This window comes from Sus scrofa, chromosome 13, assembly GCF_000003025.6.
Source record: "Sus scrofa isolate TJ Tabasco breed Duroc chromosome 13, Sscrofa11.1, whole genome shotgun sequence".
Taxonomy (NCBI): Eukaryota; Metazoa; Chordata; class Mammalia; order Artiodactyla; family Suidae; genus Sus; species Sus scrofa.
This window is the reverse complement of record NC_010455.5, coordinates 5,378,623-5,398,856: the sequence shown is the minus strand read 5'-3', so window position 1 is coordinate 5,398,856 and position 20,234 is coordinate 5,378,623. Positions and strand designations below refer to the sequence as shown.

The window sequence follows — 20,234 nt, the reverse complement described above, 5'->3', positions numbered from 1 at the left end:
GGTAGCTTTAAAGAGCTTCATTTGCATATTTTCCTCTTATCTCACTACTTGTGCTAACTTGTTGCTTTTTTATGTGTAACAAAATGTTTATCTGACTGATTTTTCTCTTTTCCCTCCTAGTGTATTCTGAAAAATAATTCTTATAACATTTTTGTTTTCATTTAATGATTAACTGCCTTCGGGGCTCTAAGATGTTAATACTAAAACCTAACCGATAAACGCTGCATCTTTATTTTGGGCGAGACTGTAATGCTCTTCATTTTTACAGGAACAATATTTAATAGATTATCTAAATAAGAGGATCATACTTATGTGCTAATGACCCTTTATCTACCTGGGTAATTTACCTAAGATTACAGAAATATTTATTGCTACAACGGAGGTACTTACCCACCCTAACTTTCCTGTCTTTCACCGGGTGTAAATTAAGAATGGTGGCATCTTTTCCTTTGTAATAACTAGTCAGGTCTCTTTCAAGTGACCCAAATTTTGTTAACTCGGCCACTGTGGGCCCTGTGTTTCTTCCTCCAACGTGTTCCCTGGTTCGGAAGTGAGGGAGTTTTGAATCTAGCTCTAACTGGCACAGAAAGGCTCTTACTCATCTTTTTTGATCGTTGGCTCTTAATAGTTTAGGATTCCCCCTCCTTTGGGGATAAATATTCGCCAGAGCGTTTCGGGGATCGTGGCCTCTATTCCTCTGCAAACGCTGGTGCACTCTCCGCGGGTCTCAGAAGAGCTGGACCTCCAGACAGTCCCCTTCAGCCACTTCCTGAAGTCCCCTAGCCTCGGTACTCAGCGCCCGTCACCTACCCGCTCGGGCCCCTCTACCGCGGGCCCTGAGCCCTCCCTGCTCGCTTGTCCCCCGGGTGTCCGCCCGCGACGCTCCCGACGTATTCCTTTCGGTGGCTTTTGTGGCGCGCGGGTGGGTGGTTAGTTTCCCCCGGCCCTCGCCCCCTCCGCCCCATCACTTTCCTACCCCGCCCCGGCCCTGCCTCTCCTCCCGCGCGGCAGCCACGCACACCTGCCCCCGCCACCCGCGCGCCGCGCCGCCCTCCCCGCGCGCCCGGCGGCCGCGGCGGCCCGGGCAGCCCCCGCCTCCTCCCCGCGCGCCCGGCGGCCGGCGCCGGCCCGCGCGCGGCGCCCTGTTATTCTGGGTATTGTGTGTAATAAACGTCGGGCCGCCTCACTCTAATCAAGCTCATTACAAATTCTTGCGCGCCCGGGGCCGGAAATCGTGCGCTCCCCCTCCCCGCACTCATTCACTAGTTACTCCTCTAGCTGCTTTTTAACTCGCCGCCCCCGCCCCCTCCCCCAATCCCGGCCCTCCAGCCCGGGTTTTAATCCCCATCCCTTTTCCGCCTGCTCCGTGCACCCTGCCCCCCCGCCGCCTTCCTCCTCCGCTCCGCACCCCTTCCTCCTCCTCTCCCGCCCCCTCCGCCACCGCCGCCACTCGCTCGCTCGCTCCCGCTCCCCGGACGCGGCGGCGGAGCCGGCCCCGCTGGGGAAGGGCTCGGGGCGGCGGCGGGCGGCCCGGAGGAGGCTGCGTGCTCGGGGCTGGGGCTGCGAGCGGGGTGATTGTGTATTAAAATGAGGAGGAGGAAGAAGAGGCAGCCACAGCGGCGGCGGCGGCGGCAGCAGCAGCAGCGGCGGCAGCAGCGGCGCGGAGGGCTGCAGCCCGAGCGGACGCGTGAAGCCGAGCGGGGCGCGGCGGCGGCGGCCACCGCGGCCGGGAGAGTCCGCTCCGAATTTGATGGGGGCAGCGCCGGCGGCGAGGGGGAGAGCGGAGCGGCCCCGTCCGGGGACCGGCGCCCGCCCGCACGCACACTCACCGCCGCGCGCGCGCCGCTCCCGGGGCCACCCGGCGACCGCCGGCCTCGTCGCCACCGCAGCAGCCGCGGCTGCCCTCTAGCCCGCCCGGGGGCCCAGGCGACTCCGGGGGGGGGCGCCCGCACCCCCCTCCTCCGCTTTCGGGAAACTCCTGCTCACTTGTGTCTGGGTTTCTGGCTCTCTTTCCCCACCAAGTCCCAGTGCCATTGTGGGGCTCGTTGTTTACCTCGGACTCCGGCTGAGTGAGAGCTCGGCGACTTTTGGGGGGAGGGGGCGGGGAGTCGGTGGCGGCAGAGGCGGCTGGGGTGCCTTCCGATCCCCCTCCCCTCCCCTCCCCCCAGCCCTCTTTCTCGGCCTCACTCTCTTGGCTCCCCAGACGCTCGCAGCCCCGCGTCCATGGGCAGGGAGGGGGTCCTCGGAGCTGTCGTCAGCGAGGGCCGAGTCAAAAGTGGCATTTTAGTGCCTTTCCGGGGCTTTTTCCGCGACCTACTGCCCCCCACCCTCGCAGCCCGGCTGTAGATGCCCTGGTTGGGGGCGCGAGGCTGTGGGAAGAAAGTTTAAGGTTTGTTAATATCAGTCGCAATTGTTGGGGAGGGGGCGGGGGCAATCGGAGGGGAGCCGAGCCGGCCTTCCCCTCCCTGCGTTCTCTGGGGTGACTGGAGAATAATATTGCAAGTGACAGCCAGAAGTAGACTTTCTGTCCTCACACCGAAGAACCCCAGCGAGCAGGAGGGAGGGAGGGAATCGAAGGGACCTTTCTTGCCTTTCTGGAGACCTTGTCCGCAGTGATTTTTTTTTTCTTTTTTTTTTTCTTTTTAAGAGAATCTCCACTCGCCACCTCGCCTCCCCAGCACCACCACAGTGTACCGCTCATAACGGGTTTTGCTTTGTTTTTACGATTTCCCCCCCAAGGAATCACTTGTCAGATCAATTTTATCTTCTCCCTCCTCCCTGCCTCCCACTCTCCCCTCCTCCCCCATCGAAAACCCAGTTGTCTGAGGTTAGACATTTTACAAACCATATATGTTGTTTTACGAATTGCGATTTTTTTTTAACCCCCCTCTCCCATGGCTACTCTTCTAGACGCTTGTTTCTGCCCTTCCCCCGTTTAGGGGGGGCGGGGGTAGGGGAAGAGAAAATAATACAATTTCAGGGGAAGTCGCCTTCAGGTCTGCTGCTGCTTTTTTTTTTTTTTTTTTTTTAATTAAAAAAAAAAAAGGACATAGAAAACATCAGTCTTGAACTTCTCTTCAAGAACCCGGGCTGCAAAGGAAATCTCCTTTGTTTTTGTTATTTATATGCTGTCAAGTTTTGAAGTGGTGAGTTTCAGGTCGGTTTTGCTAATTTCACTCAGTAAAACTGCAGTGTTTCTGTTTCTAGATAGTACTTTGCTTCTTTGTCTCTTTAAAAGGTCACAGTGAAAGCTTGGCCTGGATTGTGCCGGCCATATGGAATGGATAAGGGCACAATCTCTTAAAATGTGATTATGGGGTTCTGAGGGGGCGAGGGAGGCGGTCCAGCATGGAACTCGTTGAAAAGGCTCCCTACACTGCAAAAAAAATAGGTTCTTGAAACTGGAATTTCATGCTTTTTCTTTTTCAAGGAAATAATTGCTGTGTCTGAGTTCACTGTTTAATTTGTGAATTATCATATATGGACTTCGTTTATGGACAGGGAACTGGGGTTTTGAGAAAAGTAGCCTGTTTCCTACATACCAGCCAGACGTTACAATAAAGTGGGTTTTTAAAATGTGCAACTCAAAAGAAACTTCAGCCTGGCATCTGTTGAGGCTTTAGTTAGATCCTGTGCTGTCAGTCCAGCAGGCCCATGGAGGTTGCTCTTTGCAATTCCAAACTCAGGTTTGGTGAACTTTAGCCTTGGGCATAGAGTTTAAATGAGTAAATTGGGTGTTTTATGTGCATGTAATTTTGCTTTATAATATAAAGCTTTTTACAAGATGACTGTTTAATAGTTGCTTCTAGGTGGGTATTCAAAGGACAATTTTGCATGACCTATATGATGTTCTGATTGTCAATACATTAACTAAATTATCATCTATCAGTTTCACTTACTGTACAGCTTATAATGCTGTTAAGCCTCATGACTACTTAATATGTTTTGTAGCATTAACTTTGATGCTGTTGTCTACTCCTCTTGCCCCCCCCCTTAAATTGCCCCACGGGTTAAGTATTTTCTTTTCAAATCATATGTTTTAAAATTCATCTTCTGCTCTAGGGAAAGGCAAGCAATTTGGGGAAAAGAAGCCCTGTATTATAATCCACATAAAGCATTATAAAGAGTGTTTTGAATAAGTTAATAATCACCACTAGTTTTGGCTTTAGACTACAGTTTAATATGATGGAAAAGAGTAATCTTGATAAAAAGTGGTTAAAAGAGGCACATTTATTGTTAATGAACCTCATAACCAAAAACAGATGGGACCTCGATCAACGTTAAACCTTTAGTGTCAGTGTGCCACCCTGCAGTACAAGGATAAATAGCCATTATTTCTCTAACTTTATAGTTCTTCAATGGACATTCTTAAGGCTGCTTTTAATCCTGCAGATTACTATTGCTCCCCCCTTCCGATCACCTCATTCCTTGATTATAATGGACAGAGTAAAACAGAGGGGGAAAATGCTTACAGAAAGGCCATGCTAATAATATAAGCTAGCTTTCAGATCTGGATCTCAACACCTTTTTCAGTATTTTAGATATATGTATGTATACACACATACACACTTACACTTACGTGGGAGATATGTCAAATTACCAGACAGCTGGAGGGAAGTGATAATTATCATATTTTTCTAGCTTTTCTTAAATTTATCCCCTTTTCCTTAGTACTGGTAAACTCAGTACAAGTACCCTGAAAGGTCATAAAATAATTCTACTTGCCTATTCTTATCGATACTAGTTACAACTGTATTTTAGAAGCAATTTTGATAACATACTAATTATTATAAACAGTATGAAAATTGATGTCCAGTGTAGAATGCAACTGAAAATAATTATCTGTTAATTTTTTCTGAGGTTAACTAAGACGTTGACTTCATTGCACGCTGAAATTATGTTTGAACACTGGCAGTTGTGTTTTACCAAAATTATCAAGATTTTTTTAAAAAGCAAGTTTAACACTTCAATCTGATGTGTGTATTACAAAATATTTTCGGGTCTTTTGCTATTTAAGTTGCTAATAGCATTCTATCACTAAAGGACATCTAAATATTAACTCTAAGGCATTTGATTTGTAACACCTCAGTACTGGGACTATTGGAAGAAAGCCTCCACTTCTAGCCATTTGCTTAGAGGTGGAATGATCCAATCATGTTTGAGGCAAGACTTGACTAAATCTTTAAAACAGGTCATGTAACTCTCGATACTTTGACAGTAGAAAACTTTTTCTACAAATTAACCCAAAAAGCCAACAGAGTTTAAAAAGCAGATGTTTGCTTCCTACTTTTAAGATAGTGTATATATGTAACATAATATATATATATATATAATGTGTTTTTTCTAAGAATTAAGTTGTGTATGAAAATATAAACAGACATCAGATCTAACATTTTGGGCTGTGATCATGTTTCCATCTTTGATGAAAGTGTTACTTTGTTCTCTAATAAGTTTCTACCTTTTAAAAATTTGGACTACATAAAAACAATGTGCTATTTGCTTTTTAGCTATGCTTGTAGCAATTCTTGTGGTAAAAGTAAGCCTATTTCCCCCCCATGTAGTTTTGCTGGTAGGTGATAAATTACCTTTTTGTTCACGTGTGTTGGTACAATTTCCACAAATTATTCTGTTAACTTGAGTGGAAATATAATGCTGTGATCTTGAAATATAGCAACATCTGCATTATATTATATATCTAGTTAAGCAGTTTTACAAATACATTGTATTTGTGGAGAGAAATACCCAGGGATAAAACATTTACATGGTATTATACCTACAAAATGAGAGAGATGCAGAGCACCCCCCGCCCCCGCCAATTATAACATGTCTTCTTTTTAAATTCTGGCAGGTGATCTTTACAGAGTAACTGAGTATGGATCATTTGAACGAGGCAACTCAGGGGAAAGAACATTCAGAAATGTCTAACAATGTGAGTGATCCGAAGGGTCCACCAGCCAAGATTGCCCGCCTGGAGCAGAACGGGAGCCCACTAGGAAGAGGAAGGCTTGGGAGCACAGGTGCAAAAATGCAGGGAGTGCCTTTAAAACACTCGGGCCATCTGATGAAAAGCAACCTTAGGAAAGGTAAATACTTCAAGCCAAATCCTAGAAAGCTGCAAGCCCTGTGTCCACCCAAGGCCACTTGGTGTCGGGGTAGAGAGGCAGAACCAGTCTTTGTCTATTCTTTTCCTTGATTCTCTTTCTCATCTGAAAGTAGTGACAGTTTCTGGCCATAGTATCAGTCATGTTTGAAAGTGTAGGCTCTGTTGATCGGAGCTTCTGACTCTATTATAGACTGGAGTCTTTGGGTGTTATGGATCAGAACTGAATTAAATATAATGGTCTCAGTTACACAAGGTTTCTATTGATAAGATGTTAACTGTAGTAGAGGATATATAGGTGGATTTTTCTGAAACTAACCCTGATTAAGAATAAGTCACTTAAATTGTTTGAGGACCTGCCTGGCTTTTTCATAGGCTTACTAGTTGTAAAGCAGTTTCCCAGATAATGGAAGTCTTCTGTAATGTAGAAGTTTTGTGATGTCATTGTTTTGTGGTTTGTTTTCTTATAAGAGCAAATTCATTATTTAGCAGAGAAAAAACCTGATGATTCTAGTGTTTCCCTTTTGCTGTCATTGGGTATTTTTTGATAAAATAAAGGCAGATTTAGTCAAGTTTATAAAAAAGGATCTGTAGCTGTGTGATTCTGCTACCAATTTTATATCACACTGATGAAGTTTAACAACTTTGCATTCAGCACTGTTGTTTTTTATAAATCAGTGCCTGTCCTGGGCATAATGTGCATGCCTTAGAAGGTCTTTATTTGTCTCTGAATAGTTGTATATAGGGTTCAGATTTTCCTTACATTTGCTAAAGCAAAGGATAAAAAATGCCATATTGTAGCAACCAAGAATATTAAGTAGATAAAGTTAGCAGTCAGAGGAATTTCATTGTGTTTGATGCATAACATTTATCATACAATCATTTATTTTTTCCTTGGTTTGGTGAAAACAAAGAATATATTGATCCTGAAATGAACAGACACAGCAGTCCGTATTGTTAGATCTTTATCTATTAAAAATGGAAAAACAGCACTTCAGCAAATTCTTTGGCCTCTACTCATGATTACCCTATTTATTGATTGTTTGCCAAGAATGTATGCATCTTAAGAAAGCCAGGGTAAGAGCATTAAAAATATAATTTATTATGGCTTTTCAAACAGAGTGCATTAATATTGTACCGTGAAGCACTGGGGCTCTATAAAAAAGACTTTCTGACGCCTGCAAACATATAAGTTCCATAAATTCCTAAATAGGAGATTTCAGCTGTCTCTGGTATTATGTGATATTTGCACAGCAAACTTTAATGCCAGGACAGTTTTAGACAAGGATTCTACAGACTTCACTGCTCCTTATGGCAGACGTGCTGTTTACACAGGCTCATAAACCTTCAGCAAAAGCTTCTAAGACTGCCTCCAGGTTTAAATCATGTGGTATTTTTAGCATTCAGCAGTGACCAGCGCACTCCCCTTTTCAGGCTGGAAGGTTATGAAGTTGCTGGAGTTGGAAGTCTGGCCAAACACTCGCCTAAATAATCAGACAGTTCAGAGAAGGCTCCTGTTCAGCTTTATTCCCAGTATCAGGAGAACAGCGTGACAGTTTGCTCAAGATTTAGCAGCTAGATTTGGAGTCAAACGATACTGTTGTCACTTTATCCATAGCCACCTTAATGATCTAATGGGGTCCTTCTAAATAAAATCCCATATAACTCTCATATATTTTAATACTTTAAAAAGCTTACAGTTATTTCATAGGTCTAAGGAGCACCATTGGACAGAACACGTCTGTATCATTCTATAAGAGGGAAAATCAATGCATATGTTTTTGTTGTACTAGTAACCCAGCTCTTTGAAGATATCAGGATAGGGGGAGGAGAAACCAAAGTACAGTAATTTCACTTCCTGCTCAAGTGCTTCTTCTTCTTTTTTTTTTTTTTTTTTTTTAAGTATTGCTTCATAGTGACATTTTTTAAAAAGCAGTTTAATTGAAGAGGGTTCTTTCCTTACTTCAAACCACAAAATTGCTACAGTCTTCTGGTGCTGGTGGTAGCGTATTTTACTCTTATTTTTCATGGGCATGGTTTCTGTTTGACAAGAGCTAGATACAAATTGTGGCCGAGAAGGGAAAGCACACCTGAAGAAAAAGGGGTTGAATGTTTTTGTTTATTTGTTTAGGAGATTTTGCCAAAGCGCCTTCATGCCAAGGAAGAAATCACTGGTTTGCATATCGCTGTTTTTGCTGGGGTCTTCCCCAGTCTTCTTCTGATCCCTGACAGGTTCTCTCTCTGGTATAAAACAGCTGAATGAGTGACAAGAATATTGGCAAGCTCCATGGCGTGTTTTTCATGCCTAGCCTGTTGGGTACCTCCAAATGAGTTTGTGAGCTTTTCTAAGTAAACCTAAAGGGGTTTGTTTGTCAGAGCTAGAATCTCTTGTGAACAGTTGACTAAAGCTGTGGTGTAGATGCACTTGAGAAAAATGTAGCCGCTTTTACTGCCAGCTTTGTTCAGCAGAAACAAGGAAAAAGAGCCTTTCTGAAAGGGCATCTCTGGTGTCAGGAGGAAATCCTGATTTTTTCGCTCTGCTCGGCATGCACGAGACATCTTCAGAAGTTGGTTGGATTCTGTGAGTCCAGAGGGCAGAGATTATAGAGGCATTAATGTTAGTGGACTAATTGGGGATCCTGGGTGCCCTGTTAAAGTAACCCTTGTCATCATTTATGCTAAAGATGATACCCTCCTGGCAGTTTGCCATAGTACAGTTCAGATGCACCTGCTTTTAACCCTTTTCCGTTTATCATTGGAAGCCTGACAGTGCGCTGTGTAAATACCTTGGGTCCTACAGCATTCCGTGATGCCTGTTTCTAGAAACCCTCTCTTCTCACAGTGGTGTGGCCTATGTTTATTAATCATGTGGCTACTGACTTATTACATTGGCTTACAGAAATAGAGAACCCATCAAGTTCCTGCAGATTCCTTTATCCTAGGATGTCCTAATGGGGAACACTTTCCTTTTCTCTCATGTTTGTCCCATTTACTCTAACAGAGATGGTTAATTGTAAAGATGTACGGTTACTGTGAAATCTTTTGAGTCAGGTGGATTAAATGAGTAGCCATCAAAAAATCATATTAATCTACATTATGCACATATTGAAATCATATTTTGAATATCAGTTTGGTTAAGTTTTGTGTTTCTTTTATGGAATCATTGAGGTCAGTGTCTTAAAAAAGGGAGAAAATGTGAATAGTTTTATAGTCAAAGATAATTTGTTTGGACACAAACAGGGAAACTTTAATATTGGCAAAAGCTCGTAGGAAGCATGAAGGACAAGCATAGTGAGTTACGCTTGCATGCTGGGTACCACTCACAGCAGATCAGACGAGACACTTACCCATCTCTCGTCAGCCTTATGATTTGATCAGAAAGGTTAATTCTGCATTAATTGATTTTGGAAAATGCACTGTTAAAATTAAAACAGGGTCCATGTTACCTTAGGGCCAAGTTCACATTCTATTTCAGTATTTCTCTTCCAACTTAAAAAAATGAAAATAAAAGAATGTATATGTTTGTGTATGCCTGCCTGTATCTCTGTGCCCTGTACTGCCTTGGAAACACAGACTCTGCTTCTCTCACAGTGGTGAAGATTTATTTTCATGGCTTAGTTTTTCTTCCCCCCAGACTGTATTTCTGAAGATTGTTGGTTTGCGTCTCTTTTTCCCCGTCCTCGTGATAGGAACCATGCTACCAGTTTTCTGCGTGGTGGAACATTATGAAAATGCCATCGAATATGATTGCAAGGAGGAGCATGCGGAATTTGTATTGGTGAGAAAGGATATGCTTTTCAACCAGCTGATAGAAATGGCCTTGCTGTCTCTGGGTTATTCGCATAGCTCTGCTGCCCAGGCCAAAGGTAAATAATGCATACGTGGGGTTGGAAAAATTGCTTGGCATCCTTTGTTTACCTTGCAGCGAAAGCACCGAATATTTTTATTCAAAGAACTGTAGCCTGTGTGTGACATGGGTTCCTTCTAGACTGCGGCTTTAAAAAATTGGCTTAATTCAGTTTGGTTTAGTTAACACACATTTTGCTCATGTGGAATGTCGAGGTAGATTTTTTTTTTTAAATTACTTCAGCTGAATCATTAGTATGCTTATTGACCTTAATAATCTGCTCCACTGAGGACCCACAAGGAAGTGAGGAGCGTATTTGAGCAGATGGACTGTTGAGAGTCAATTTGCATTTATGACTGAATATCTAGTTCTGTTTCTTTTATTCTGTTTCTGATGGTTTTATGGGCTGTAAAGTATTTTTCAATGCTGATTCCCATTGCAATAGAGAATCTTATCTAAATCGTAAAGCCATTTAGAAGTGGTTCAGCTATGTCTTATTAGAACTTCCTGTTAAGTTAGGAAAATGTGGCCCATGCCTAGGTTTTATTGATGGGGTTTTATTTCCAAAATAATAAACAACCCCACCATCATTTACATAATTTCACAATTTGGAAAGCTTAGCTGTGAATATTTTCATTGACCTGCCTTTTAGAGGAAGGGAATCATTCAAACAGAAATTACAATATTGCTTGTGGTGGGGGGGCCATAAAAAAAAAATCAACCTTCTACTAGATATATTATCTGAAGGGCAAAATATTTAGTGACATATTCTCTTTATCTGGCATAGGGCTAATCCAGGTTGGAAAGTGGAATCCAGTTCCACTGTCTTATGTGACAGACGCCCCTGATGCTACAGTGGCAGATATGCTTCAAGACGTGTATCATGTGGTCACACTGAAAATTCAGTTACACAGGTGAGTCAGGATGGCAGTCCTGAGGCAGAACCTTCTCCTTACCTGATTGTTTGCAATAAAGCCTCTCTGGTCAACCTTCCATTGTTATTTACTCTGTATTTCAGAAAGGTTAATCCAAAATGATTTTGTTACTTTACCCCTTCTGCTTTTATATCCTTAACGTCGATCTATCATTGAAAAGCAACTCCCCTCCCCCACCAAATGTGTCAATCTGTGCAGGTTATCAAAAGACAAGATTTTTTTATATTTAGTCAATTAAATGATGCATTACAAGAAGGCATTTTACATAAAGTTTACTTAAGAGAAAAATATTTTTGCATATCATGAACAGTGCCATCTGTGTACATTTTGTGAAAGAATGCCTTATTCACTATTGCCGAGCTCTTATTTATTTATATATATATATATTTTTTTACTGTTTTAATTCGTATGAACGGAGTCCTGAAAGGCAAACGGTTACCACGTCCCTGTTTTTCATGATGGCTCGTGAGAAAGCAGTACACCTTAAATTGTCTTCCCAAGCGCATCAGAGCAGGAAGGTAGAAGTAACATGAAAAAATAGCCACCACAGGCAGCTGATGTATAATTCATGCATCGATACAGCAGATGTGTTGTATAAAGTAATTAACTAATCGGAACAATCAGGAGACCGAGAGCAATCTCCAGATGCATCTGTTTGATGCGCAAAATGAAATCTGTCTGTCTTAAAGGAATGTTCTGCAGCAGGATGCAATCTTGTCATAATCCCCTTTCTAATCTGTGTCTCCAATAGTTGCCCCAAACTGGAAGACTGCCCCCAGAGCAGTGGTCGCACACCACCGTCAGGAACGCACTGAAGGACTTACTGAAGGATATGAATCAGAGTTCCTTGGCCAAGGAGTGCCCCCTTTCACAGGTACTTGACATCGCTTGTGATGTAGAATAAGACCTGCTAGGCAGTCCCAGTCTGAGGTGTGATGGGGAGTTGTAGTCTGAAGCCGCTGGTATTGGAAGCAGAATCTCCCCAAAATTCAAAGTGACTTGCCCACTGGTGACTCTCAAAAAGAAGCCTGATTCATTCTGAACTGAGCCTTTATACTTTTTCTCCCATGGGGAAAAGAGTGAAGGAAAAAGCTGAGCAGAACTCTGCACTGGCTTGCTTGTCGATTCCTCCCCTGAGCTTAGAAGCTGCGCTGCCCTGAACACTCTTATTTAAGAGACTAAAGGTGGTATAACTTCCAGGAACCCTAGGTGAGTGGGAATGGTGTTAGAAGTGTTAATGTCTAAAACTTCACCATGCTACCTAAATAAGAGTACAGTTTTTGATGCTGTATTCATTACCAAAAAAAAAAAAAAAAAAGAGAGAGAGAGAGAGAAAGAAAAAGCATTTATTAAAAAAATATATAAAAATAAGAATAGAAAACAGAAATCTCTGTTACTAAATGTTGAATAGTTAATCATTCATCAGAATTTTGCCACCAATTTTATAGCATTGGTTTACCTTTTTTTTTCTTTTTTGTGGGATCATATTTTTTTCCTCTGAGATGCCTCTCATACCATCAGGCATTTTTTGAAATGAGACAGATCTTTATTATTAATGTACTTGATTTTTTTAGAATGAATTTTGGTAGAAAGGCAATTAAAACCCTAGCACGAGACTGCCCTTGTTTCTCTTAATATAAAGCCAAACATCACTTTTGATAATGCTCAGCTGATCTCAATGAAAAAGCAAAGGTGCTATGAACCCGCTTGTGTGTCATGACATCAACGTGTTGTAGTGACATCCCTCAGTAAAGTCATTCCACCATATGGTGTAATTAAAGTGCTGGTCTAACTAGATTTTTACTAAATTTTTAAGGTTTTTTCTTTCAATGCAAGTTTAAAATGTAAGTCTGAATGCTAGTCTGTCAGTCATTTGAACTTGAACTCTATGACTCTGCTGTTAACATTTCTACAGTGGTGATACTCTAAAGATCTATTTCTAACATGATTGTTGTGAGGATATGTGGGTACTTTGGAAGGAAGCTTGGGGGCTTTTGTGCTATTGTTTCATGGAAACTCCATGCATTTTAGGTTTGCTGCATTACAGTCCATCAGCTTTACTTTTGATATTTCTTAGCAATTATAGGAAAGAAGCAAACGAATTCAGTTACAATTAGTGATGGCTTTTTATATTCTTTAAGGTAAGCTAGAGCCATAGGTAAAATATTCTCAGGTGTTCAGGGTCCATTTCTTGAAAAATCAAAGCAAACTCTTTTTGTCATTTTAGGTGATCTCCTTCTTTTTTCTCTCAGTCTTAGAGAGGATGTGAATTTATACCCATCAAATAAAAGTAATTTAAATTAATTAAACAGTTAAATCAATAGGATGATGTAATGAAGCAGGTGACTCTTACCTCTGGGACTTAGGGTTTTGCAGACAACTCCAGATAATCTGTCACCTGGTTTCTACCATTTGGAAATTTGAAATGTCCTAGAAATAAAGGTGGTTTTTTTTGTTTTTTTTGTTTGTTTTGTTTTTTAAACTCAGAGTTAAAATACATATAAACACCAAGTATAAAAATCTCATGTACCTCATTGTTATTAAATGTCTGCTTGATATGGGGAGTAAATCCAGGTAAAGATGTTAGGCATATATTGGTTTCTAGCATTTGGAAATTTGAAATGTCCTAGAAATAAAGGTTTTTTTTATTTTTTTTTAAACTCAGAGTTAAAATATGTATAAACACCAAGTATAGAAATCTCATGAATCTCCATGTTATTAAATGTCCCATTGATTTTGGGAGTAAATTCAGGTAAAGATGTAAGGCATATACTGGGAGCTAGAGAAGAGGATGCTAATATAAAAGTACTTATTGATATAGGCAGTGAGAACTAATTGTTAAATGACATCAACATTCAGCCAATCAATTCCACCTACCATAGCTTATAAATACAATTGTGAGTTTACTTAATGTTATTGTGGGAAATGAATTGAACACAGACAATTTTAACATTAAAAGGATGACAAAATGAAATTCAGAACTTGATTTTGGAGTCCGGCATGGAGGAATTTCCGCAGCTAGGCCTTGAGAGAAGTAGCTGAAGGCCTCGCTCTCATCCTTAAGTGATAAAACTAGGCTGTAACTTCAATGTAATTACCATCTTCCTTTCTTTAAAAAAAAAAAAAAAAAAAAGAAAAAAAATACATTGTTCAGCAGTGGCAACAAATATTTGCAATTAATTTAATATTTAATATTATGATGAAGTGCCACTTTTGCTGTCTAAATGAGGAGTTATTTTATATCCTACTGCATCTTCTTTTTCTCTAGAATGAATTCGTGAATCTGATACTCAATTTGAAATATTTTAATTATGAACTGTTTTCCATTTGCTTCTTTATTTTCTCTTCTGTCAGAAGTTATTAGAGGAAATGCAGGCACGCTAAGGCCTAAGCCCCAAATATATGCTGAGCTTGGTAAAACTGTTCTTTCCTCCCTGGTGAGATTTGGTGATGAACGTGCTATGGTGAAAAATGCCTAGCAAAGAAATATTGCCCTGTACAAGATGGGACCTAACACCAGGAAGTGCTATGTTTTAAGATTTTTTTCTCTTCTGTGGAGTTTTGTTTCATTCATTCAAGCGCTTTTGGCATACCATTCAGCATACTCATTTTACTGTACATTAAGAGTTTGGTTTTGCTTAATATGATAAAATACCCCAGTATCGATATAGCTATTGGGTCCCTTAATGACATACTTAGCTGTAAAATTTGGTTGTGATCATTGTTGTACAACTATAAATGTAATAAAAGATAAAAGAAAAAATAAATAATTAAAACTAAAATAAAAATGCTGTATTTAGCTGGACGTCTACCCTATGTGCAAGCAGATTCCCTTCACTGTGTAGAGGTCGGAGGTAAGCAGGTGGGAAGCTCTAGGAATTTGCCTGTGATGTCTAAGGAGCCCTGTCTCCAAAGCTCCCAGGAGGGTTTCCCCCACTTGCAAGGCACACACCCAGTTTGCACTTGGAATCTTAGGTTCAGAAGGTGTTATCCTTCCCAGACTCCTCTTTGGCCAAATGAAGGAGCCAGTGTCCCTAGAGATTAAAGTCAAAATGCTGGCTAGTGACTGACCCCAAAGTCCTTTCCTGAAGATAAGTTTTAAAGTGTTGATTTTTAAATGAAGACTTAGGTTTTGGCGCAACAGTGTTTTCTTTGAGAATATTTGCAAGGTTTTCTCTAGCTGCAGAAATTCTGTAAGTGTGCATGTAGTTTGATTTATAACTCATACCTTAATTTCTGTTACTGATTTCCTATCATCAATCTGCCCAAATAGATTGACATCCAGTTTTTTTGTTCTATGTGTTTATTTTCGTATAATATTCTAAAGCATAAGAAACACTTAGCTCATTATAGATCTGAGGTCGGGCATTTTGTTGTTACTCTTGCGTTTTTCAGTGGATGTGGTTAGGTAAGGTGGATGTTGTATTCGGACCTGCAAGTGAGGACGAGGGAACGAAGTCCGACTTGGGGACAGGAATATGGATTTGGAAGATAAATTGGGATTTGAAAAAGTAAACATTTTGATTTATAATTAAAACATTTCATCTTGATTTTAGTTTTCCCCAGAGATTTAGAAATTGAGCTTAAATACTGATAAATACATATACGTTCAATACAGGGATAAATTCGTTTTGTTAATGGTATCATAAATAGAAGATCAGTTAGTACTTCTGCCAGCCTAGTGTCTTCCTTCTAAAAATATTTAGGTCAGATATTCCTGAGGGATTTTCATCTGACGTGTACATTTTTACCACCCTTCCCTCCACGCATATCACTACTTCCCCCCACTTTTTTTTTTTTTTTTTTTTGGCCTTGCCCATGTCATGTGGAAGTTCCCAGGCCAGAGACTGAACCCATGGCATAGCAGCGACCTGAGCCACAGCAGTGACAATGCTGGATCCTTAACCCACTGCACCACAAGAGAATTCCAACCCTTCCACATTTTTAAGGCACTGAACCTTTCTGTTTTATTTCTCACTTGGGGAAAAGTAGCCCCAAGCCCAAGTCCTACACAAAGGGAGAATTTTCATTTTTTATTTTGAGTAGCAAGAGATCAATAAAGTGATTTTAAATTCAAACATTCCTTATAGAAATAATATTGAGAAAAGTGATTTTGGGGGTTTCCTTTTCCTGACAGCATTTAGGGATCTAAAAAGTGTTAGACTTTTTATTAGGCACTGGCAAAACAGGTGGGGAAAAAAAACAACAACAAAAATAATTGCCTTGCCCTCCTGAAGCGTAGCATTCACCTGTGCCGATTCTCTGAAACTTGACCATCATTCCCATAGACATTAATAAACCCCTGTGTCCAGCTGATTTGCAGTCTGTGTTATACAAAGCACCAATTAAAAATTCCTATCCGGGGAGTTCCCGTCGTGGCGCAGTGGTTAACGAATCCGATTAGGAACCATGAGGTTGCGGGTTCGGTCCCTGCCCTTGCTCAGTGGGTTTAACGATCCGGCGTTGCCGTGAGCTGTGGTGTAGGTTGCAGACGCGGCTCGGATCCCGCGTTGCTGTGGCTCTGGCGTAGGCCGGTGGCTACAGCTCCGATTCAACCCCTAGCCTGGGAACCTCCATATGCCGCGGGAGCGGCCCAAGAAATAGCAACAACAACAACAACAACAAAAAGACAAAAAAAAAAAAAAAAAAAAAAAAAAAAAAAAATAAAAATTCCTATCCGGAGTTCCCGTCGTGGCGCAGTGGTTAACGAATCCAACTAGGAACCATGAGGTTGCGGGTTCAGTCCCTGCCCTTGCTCAGTGGGTTAACGATCCGGAGTTGCCGTGAGCTGTGGTGTAGGTTGCAGACGCGGCTCGGATCCCGCGTTGCTGTGGCTCTGGCGTAGGCCGGTGGCTACAGCTCCGATTAGACCCCTAGCCTGGGAACCTCCATATGCTGCAGGAGCGGCCCAAGAAATAGCAACAATAACAAAACGCAAAAGACAAAAAAAAAAAAAAAAAAAAAAAAATTCCTATCCATTAGGGATATACACACACACACACACCACATATATATGATTTTTTAAATTGCACTTTGTTATTTTTCCATAATTTTTGTACTGAAATGACATTTCTGAAAAATTTTTAATAAACATTAATAATCTCATTCTCTCCAGAGAATTTCCAAATCAGTATGCATATATTATATTTCACAAGCGAGTCTAACCTATGAAATTTATTCACATATTCACAGACATATTCATTCAAAAGTATGTATTAACAATCTGCTCTGTGACAAGCATCCTATTTCCTATAGAGTAATAAGGATGACACATCTTAATAGTTGAAAATAATAACTTTGATTTAGTCCTGTTGCAGTATCAAAAGCATGTTTTTCACCCTAAGTGGAAGATAGTTTTATATCCCCATTTTCAGTTAAGGAATCTGAGCCGTGAAATGTTTGAGTTACAGAGCTGGTGAAGCAGAGGAACAAGAATTCATACACAGACCCTGTGATTCTAACCAACTATTCTAGGTAGGTAGGTAGGTGGATAGATAGATAGATAGATAGATATGGGACTTTTTTAAAAATACTTTCTCCAATTAATTTGATCTTTTATAAAATACATTTCTCTGAAGTATTGATAACTACTTATAGTTTTCCAATTGTATTTATTCTCCCTGTTGAATTTTTTCTTTAGCGTATGTTTTGTTGTTGTGTCTTTGATTTTGACATTCTGACATTGACTTCCTTTAAAAATACCATTGTTTCATGTCCCTAATTTAGGGCATGCAAGGGTGATTTAGACCATGGGATAATCTGATATTTGGGAGGTTCCAAAAGGCTTGATTGTAACAGTTCTGTGTCAGTCCCTTCTCCACTCGACATGCCCCCAACCCCACCGACATCCTTTCTGCATCAGTAGGTATAATGGAGCTAAGAGCCTTTTGGTTTGAGCCCTAAGACAATGTTAGGCAGTTGCATGGGAAACAGTGGGCAATTTCTTGAGTCTATATGAAAATGTAGACCCTAATCATCCACTGGCTTGATAGGACGAATGAGGGTATAACTGGCAGCTCCACTTAAAAATAAAATTTCTTCTTTGAGATGTGCTGGTAGGATTTTGTACCTGCCCTTCCCAAGCATATTGTTGTAAATCTATTATAAATCTTGTCGTCAAATATCATGTATTTTGAGAAGATCTACCTCTTTTCTTTCCTTTTTTAAATTATAAAACTTTCCCCAGTTTTAACTCTATTGCCCATAGGAATCTGAGGTTGTGAATATCTGCTTTGCCAGGCACTGAAGTGCGTGATACTAATTGGATTTTATGACCACTTTCAGCAATTGTATTAATGGCAAGATCCATAAAGGAAATGGTAAACCAGCTTTATATGGGGTAGTGGTGTGAACTGCTAAACTACACCAAGAAATTTTTTCTTTCCTTTTTGAACCAGTTGTTACTTCACTCTAGTACCTCTCTCAAAATAGACAGCGAGGTATCAGTTCTGTGTTAATAATATAATACACGGAATCTACAGTAGACAAGTCCTCCAAATTACAAGTCTTCCTTTTTCCATCTCATATATCAGGTTCATTTTTAGCCACTTTAGATACATAAGTGTTTTACTGTACTTTGATGTTAGTGCCCTATAACCTTTCTGATATATTCATCAGAAAAGCTGAACTTAATAAAGCATCTAACTTAAAATGGGTGGATCTCAAATATTTTATAGTCGCTCTCTTTTCACAATAGTAGAACATGAAAGAGTTTAAGCCCTACCAATTTAGGAGTGCTTTAACAAGGTATAAGTACTTCATTTTCACTTAATAGATTTTTACCATGCTTTGTTTTAGATCTGAACAGGTTTCCTTTGACCTCAGAAATCACTAATGCAAGGAAAATTACCATATCAGGAGTGCATTTCCCCTATTTTGTGATTTGCAGAATGATAAATACTGCTGAGGCTTAGGAGTAGACAGGCCTGAGAGAAAGCCTGTTAAATGCTCTTTTCTGTTTTTTTAGAAAGTTAACCAAATTATGCCAATCAATCAGATTTTCTTGCTGAAATAGAGCTAGTTTTAATTTGCTTTTGGAGTGTCTTTTGTCGAAATGACTACTTAAATTTCAAGCTGGACTTTATCTGGCTTTGCTTTTTAAACCTGTTTTATTTCATGTCTGATTTGGGCCCTAAACAAACTCATAAACAAACAGAAAACCCTAAATTCAGAATAATCGAAACAAATACAAACACCCAATTTTTTTTTTCCTCTTTCCTTGGAAACTGCTCTATCTAACATGCTCTGAGTATAAAAAACAAACAGACAAACAAACAAACAAAAAAACAAAACCATAGGAGAGCCTTTAACATAACTGGAGAGAGCTTCAGCCAGCCGGGCCGCTGCTCATTGCCAATTGAAGAAAGGAGCTCTCAGGCTGCTGGGACTTTTAAATCTAGACTTAAAAGTTATTTGTTCTGTTTAGCATTTTTAAAATGGTTCTATTAGGAATTGTATGCGCTTCAGTTTTAATTTTAACTCATAATGATTGTGAAGCGCCCTGGGATTCTTACATGAAGGGCGCTACAGAAATATAAGATTGTATTGTGTTCTAATATGCAGTCATCTTATGGGGTGCTGGCATTTCACCCTGGACAATTCAGAAGGTTGCAAAATTCCTTGTTGTGGAGAAGGTGGCTGACTTCCTTTAATAGTCTTTCCTTTTTCTCATTCTTACTCTAAAACTTTATCCTCTTTAGTCATCATCCTTTCCTTCCTTCTTTTCAAAAAAAACCAAAAACCAAAAAACAATTCTCTTGTATTGCAATATTTTCTCATAAAAATGCTGAATGAGTTTACTCAAAGAAGTTAAAGATGTAAACCATTTGAAGTGTTGAAAAGTTAAGAACGATGAAAACTTTGTTAGCACTGTTTGAGATCACATTCTTATCTAGATGACAAGACTGGGTCTTTCATCATTGGGTACCACTCAACTGTCCCAGACTGGTCCCATTTTACTGTCAGTCCCACATTTATTCCTGTGCACTTAAAAGTGTGGAGCTAACCAAAATAAGTATTAACTTTGAAACATCGCAATGAATATTTACCCAGATGTATTGAAACTCTTGGTTTATATTAACATAGGACAGAGCTTGATTCCATTTTCTTTTTATCTTGATGGGGCTGTTTCTTGAATTGATGTATTTCATCAGAACTGCATTCTGCCCCTTTTTCTGTGAGTCTTTGTGTTATAGCTTTTTACCATCATCATGTAATTAGTGAGCTAATAACATTCCGTTCCATAGGAGTCAGGAATGTGTGCTCTGTCATTACCTCTCTGTAAATTCAAGCAAGTGACTCTCCATGCCTCAATTTACTCATCTATAAAGTAGGAAGATAATAGTCCCAATTT

The 20,234-nt window shown here is 40.4% G+C and overlaps 1 protein-coding gene across 1 annotated transcript in view; it reads left to right on the top strand.

Moving 5' to 3' along the window:
* Window positions 1-20,234, top strand: part of SATB1 (SATB homeobox 1) — a 94,702-nt gene that overhangs the window by 11,830 nt on the left and 62,638 nt on the right. The window contains 5 exon segments of the mRNA XM_003358325.5: window positions 5,849-6,083; window positions 9,790-9,966; window positions 10,735-10,861; window positions 11,634-11,650; window positions 11,653-11,756. Coding sequence (XP_003358373.2) covers window positions 5,873-6,083; window positions 9,790-9,966; window positions 10,735-10,861; window positions 11,634-11,650; window positions 11,653-11,756 — 636 coding nt within the window. The 5' untranslated portion in view covers window positions 5,849-5,872.